Genomic DNA, 5,524 nt, shown 5'->3' with positions numbered 1-5,524 from the left:
ATACAGTATTAGGAGACCACTAAGGTCTATATAAAGAGACTTCAGATACAGTATTAGGGACCACTAAGGTCTATATAATATAATTTAATTTCTTAATTGTTTTTAAATGCTCTTTAATGTTTCATGTAAAGCACTTTGAATTGCCTTGTTGCTGAAATGTGCTTTACAAATAAAGCTGCCTTGCCTTTAAAGTCTCTAAACGTTTCCCTACACAATGATCCTTTTCAGAATATATGTTACATTACTGGATTATAATTGATGATTTAATTATGAAAGATATGGATTATTTTAGTTACTTTATACGCTGCTACCTTGTGTATTTGCCCCCTTATCAGAATGCATCATATTTCATTTGTTGAGTATATTTTGGATTATTTTTGGGACATTTTTTCCCTTTTTTAGTGACAGTGGATACTTTTTTAGTGACAGGGAATGTGGGAGAGAGATGGAGGTTGACACGCAGCAAAAGGGCCGCAGGTCGGACTCGAACCCGGGCCGCTGCAGAGGACTCAGCATACATGGGGTGCACGCTCTTACCGGATGAGCCAGAGGTCGCCCCTATATTTTGGATTCATCCAAATTATCTAAAAGTTACTAAAGCTGTCAAATAAATGCCGTAGAGAGCAAGAAATGTGCCTCTGAATTGTAGTAAAGTAGTAGTAGCAGAAAAAAGGAGATACTCATGTAAAGTACAATAACCTCAAAATTGTACATAAGTACAGTTCTTGAGTAAATGTGCATAGTTACTTAAAATGCGTTGAGCTCTCAGGGCCACCGTAGAAAAGCAAAACGCAGTCGAAGTGTTTTACACTGTTGGTTTTATTGAAGTCAGGGTGACAGTGAAGACCTTAAACTTGAGGTAGAATCGCCCCCTAACTGCACTTCATGTTTATGATTAGGTTCCCCTAAAGATTTTGCAACTGTTGGAGGAGGAATAAAGAAATGTCCTCCTGTCCTGTAGCAGTGGACGGACGTGGTTCTGAGGTTGTGGAGGGAGCCCTGAGCAGAGAGCCACCCTCCTGCCAACACTGAGGCATCCGTGCATCGGGCTTTTACTTCCTGAACTGATTAATGGGAGCTGGGACTTTGATGTCCTGTCCCTTCTCTAGCTTCTTCTCACACTCAATCAGGTGGTTGACCCCATCGACCAAAAGCTGGACTAGCTCCACCTGGGGAGAAAACAAACAAAAACAAAAAACACACAATAAAGTTCATTTCTACAACAAAATATTGGCTCAGAGTTTGAGATGACAAAAAACTAGGGAAGCCAATTATATATGGGGCGGCTGTGGCTCAGTGGTAGAGCGGTTGTCTGCCAATTGGAAGGTTGGGGGTTCAATACCTGGCCCTGCAGTCCCATGTCGAGGTGTCCTTGGGCAAGACACTGAACCCCAAGTTGCCCCTGATGCTGCGCATCGGAGTGTGAATGTGTGTGAGTGTGTATCTGATGAGCAGGTGGCACCTTGTACGGCAGCCTCGGCCACAGTGTATGAATGTGTGTGAATGATGAATATTTCCCATATTATGTAAAAGCGCTTTGAGTAGTTAAGACTAGAAAAGCGCTATATAAATATAGCACATTTACATTTATTTCAGGGGGGGGGATGGTGCCCCCCTTCTAGCCCCGCCCCTGCGTAAAGTCAATCCTTATTAACATGACCAAAGAGAAAGAAAAAATGTCTGCAAGCAGGAACAAAAGACGCTTTTCCTCACCTCAGATTTGCCGAGACGGTCGTTGTTGGAAATGTCGAAGGTGTCTCCGGTAGCAGCCGTGTCCACGCCGCCTGTCCCTCGCTTCTGCAGCCGCAGGTTGTCGAGGATTTTGGAGAAACGTGGGTCCTGCAGAGTGATATCAATCATTCATAACTTGTTGTTACTATTGTCAAATTCCACTTTTTTCCAAGAGCACATGTGCAGAGGTTTATATTGATTGATCCTGTAAAGGTTGTGGGCTTAAAGGGATAGTTTGGATGTTTTGAAGTCTCACCATAGTCAGTGTGTTAGCTATAGTAGTACGTGTACATTATATTTAGAATATATTCAGCACTCCACCTTGCGGTCAGACAGCCCTTTACGACGGGGAACTGAAGCCGTTATCTTTACTCTCTTCAAAGCCACCAGACTCCTTTTACAAAAACAGAGATTTTACCTCGCAGAAGACGGGAGGTTGCTGCTCTAATGCTGCCTCCATCGGTTAGTTTATTTGTGTTATTGTGTGACTTTGGTGTTTTAAACTAACGCTATCAAATTAAATAACCATTCGAGGCAGCAAAGTGGCTCCTGCCTGCTTTTTTTTTTGACTGGGGGGGGTCGTGCTGACTGCCATCTACTGCAGCTAACACACCACACTTTTAAAAACCTGAATTATCCCTTTAAATTAAAATTACTCTTGACGTTGCAAACACGAGTTGACAAATCAATCGCAGCAGAAGGTGCAGTCAGTAGCTGATTAGGAGGAATAGATTGTATCACACAATCTCCTTCAGGAGATGGAGAATAAAGGATGAGGGTGGCGATATTCTATATTTTTAAACAACTTATATTTGAACAAATTCCATGAAAAGAACAAAACAAAAACCAACAATATTTTCATCTGACTCAATACGTCCGGATTTCCAGAAACGGATTTCTACAAGGTGGGAGGAAATAGTGCGTTGTATGGGGACTATTTTCAGCGGCGGATTAATCCACATTTGGTGCTCTAGTGATTATTTGTGCCAGGAGGACCATGGGCGAGGGGTTGAGTCAAGGTAAACTAGTGTTTGTGTGTGTTTATTGTGAAGACACATGTAAGCCAGTGCAACAGTGTGGCTCATTGATGTTTTTTTATGGAACAGACCGAGGAAGAAGATATACTGTATCAGGCTGTGATAAACACACACACACATAATACAGTACATGATATATTCACTGGTTGTTTCATTCTAAGTCTGCAGAGGAAGATCATGTGATCAAAAAGTTCAGAACAGCTGCTAGATGGACCTCACGGTGAGATTGGATCTGTCAACAGAGTTGTATCTGTGTGTTCTTGTTGAGTTGTAGCTGCTTTATTGCAAGTGAGTTAGTGTGTGCGTGCGTGCGTGTGTGCGTGTTACCTGGCTGAGTTTTGGCAGGCGCACATGCACCCCCGCCCTGAGGCCGGTGCCCAGGTTGGAGGGACATGTGAGGACGTAGCCCAAACGCTCGTTCCACATGAACTCCCAGCCTCTCTCCTGGATCAGGTGTTCTACCTGGGAAACATAACATCACGTGAGAGGAGTAGACCAGTCACATTCTCAGTTTTCAGATAAACAAATTAAATGTTTCTTGATGAGCTGAAAAAAAAATTCTCCTGCATCTTGTGTTACTATCACTTGTAAATGAACTAACAGCAATGTGTCGTCTTAAAGCAACACATACTGTGATTTGAAGCAAGATGCTAGCTCCTATTTTTATCCATCTCTGCAAAAAAAACAAAAAAATAAACATACATTTTCTACATATGGTTTTTCTTTGATTATTATCTGGGTACTTTAAAGATTTGGTTTCACAGACGCAGTGAAAAATTAAGGTTTGGCCCCAGTGAGAAGGGAAATCCAATCTGCGTACAGATTTACTAGCCTGGAAATCCAGACCTAAACCACAAAGGATTAAGGGTCTGGCATTGAGTAATGAAAGTCGCCCATCTCGAGGGGCGGCACCAAGCGGACCTTTGAAAATCTCACTGCACGCAATTGGGTAACACTACGACCAATCGCAACAACACACGGGGTGACGTATCCAGAGCCCAATACGCTTAGCTACCAGCGGAGCTAACTGGTAGATTAAAATGTCGTCATCTGTTCAGCTCACCGCTGGCCCCGCCTACATCAAATACACCGATGTGATTGGTGTAGCTCATATCTGGCCCCGCCTATATCAGATACCGCGATGTAATTGGTGTAGCTCATATCTGGCCCCGCCTATATCAGAAACATCAATGTGATTGGTGCAGCTCATATCTGGCCCCGCCTATATCAGAAACATCAATGTGATTGGTGCAGCTCATATCTGGCCCCGCATATATCAGATACATCAATGTGATTGGTGCAGCTCGGCTACAAGGGCATAGTTAATGAGCAGCATTACTCGATGCCAGATTAACTCGCTGAGCAAATTCAAATTGGGCTCTTGAGAGAACTCTGGATTTCCAGAGCACAGAATTACTAGACCACATCCAACATTTAAAGCATTTGCGGGGTGCGAATGGTCCACCAAAACAAGTTCCACTGCACTGTGGAGAAGGTCTCACCCTAAAGCAAGTTGTCTCCACTGTACCTGTTTAAGTCCTCTGCAGAATCTCTCAAACACTCTCTTCATGTTGCCTCCCTTCTCCATGGAGATGACTCTGGTGTGGTCCTCCTCGTTCACCCAGATCAGGAAGGTCTTCTCGTTGTTGTGCCTGAAGAGAACCAGAACAAGAGACTCAATAAGCAGCTCTCCTAGGGAAACCCTCTTTTCATTAACTGAAGATGACTCATGGTCATAAGAAGACCTCATTTTGCAGACACTTTAATATTCATGCTGCTTGTCTGGGCAGAATTAACATGCGAGAGCGTAACGGACAATCCCCGCCAAATGGAAAACACTAAAACTATTTCCCTTCCGTATTTTTTCCACCAACATGCGTCAAAATCAGGGTAATAACTGAATTATTGTTGTTGTTTTCAAATGATTTTTTTCCATATTCAATTTAGTCTGATTATTAAACCCATAAATCTCCATATTTAAATGGCTGAAAACATCATTTTCTGCCATTTTTGCATGAAGTATCTTAAATTTGTATTTAAAAACTTGTGTTAAATTCCAATCCACCCCTGAGTGTATCTCTGAAGTGGATCAGGATGTTAAAGTGTGAACAGTGACACAGCAGACATGCAGGAGAGCTGAGTCGACCCTACCAGATGCCCCTGGCGTCTGGCCAGTCTCGGGCCATAAAGGCACATGTCAACAAAGGAGAGATGGGTTTGTCAAACAGGAAGTGGTCCTGAAGGATGAAGGGACAAAGGGGACATAGAAAACAGGTAGAAAACAGAGGAAGGAGTACGTTAAAGAGGATGACTTCAATGATTCAGTGAACAAACATCTGGGGTTGAGAGGAGAGAATAAAACAAAGGTTTGGGAGGACTTCACAGGACAGGAGAGGGTTTGGATGCGATGGCCTCTCATTGCTTACAACACTAACAGTACTGGGATGGGACACTATGCACTAGGATGGGACACTATGCACTGGGATGGGACACTATGCACTGGGATGGGACCCTAAGCACTGGGATGGGACACTGGGCACTGGGATGGGACACTGGGATGGGACACTAAGCACTGGGATGGGACATTAAGCACTAGGATGGGACACTAAGCACTGGGATGGGACACTGAGCACTGGGATGGGACACTAAGCACTGGGATGGGACCCTAAGCACTGGGATGGGACCCTAAGCACTGGGATGGGACACTAAGCACTGGGATGGGACACTAACAGCACTGGGATGGGACACTAACAGCA

General features: G+C 43.8%; 1 protein-coding gene across 2 annotated transcripts in view; it reads right to left on the bottom strand.

The window, feature by feature from the left end:
- Positions 1-800: 800 nt before the first annotated feature.
- ckmt2a (creatine kinase, mitochondrial 2a (sarcomeric)) overlaps positions 801-5,524 on the bottom strand; it is a 13,255-nt gene continuing 8,531 nt past the window's right edge. Inside the window, exons 6-10 of one of the 2 annotated variants that reach the window (XM_034896151.1) lie at positions 4,920-5,005; positions 4,297-4,420; positions 3,096-3,230; positions 1,714-1,839; positions 801-1,169 (exon numbers count right to left, since the gene is read on the bottom strand). In XM_034896151.1, coding sequence (XP_034752042.1) covers positions 1,053-1,169; positions 1,714-1,839; positions 3,096-3,230; positions 4,297-4,420; positions 4,920-5,005 — 588 coding nt within the window. In that variant the 3' untranslated portion in view covers positions 801-1,052. The remainder of the gene's footprint in view (positions 1,170-1,713; positions 1,840-3,095; positions 3,231-4,296; positions 4,421-4,919; positions 5,006-5,524) is intronic. The other variant, XM_034896152.1, reaches the window with a different exon arrangement.

The sequence above is a fragment of the Etheostoma cragini genome, chromosome 16 (genome assembly GCF_013103735.1).
Source record: "Etheostoma cragini isolate CJK2018 chromosome 16, CSU_Ecrag_1.0, whole genome shotgun sequence".
NCBI lineage: Eukaryota > Metazoa > Chordata > Actinopteri > Perciformes > Percidae > Etheostoma > Etheostoma cragini.
The sequence above is the reverse complement of the archived record's forward strand: the minus strand, read 5'-3'. Positions and strand labels throughout refer to the sequence as shown.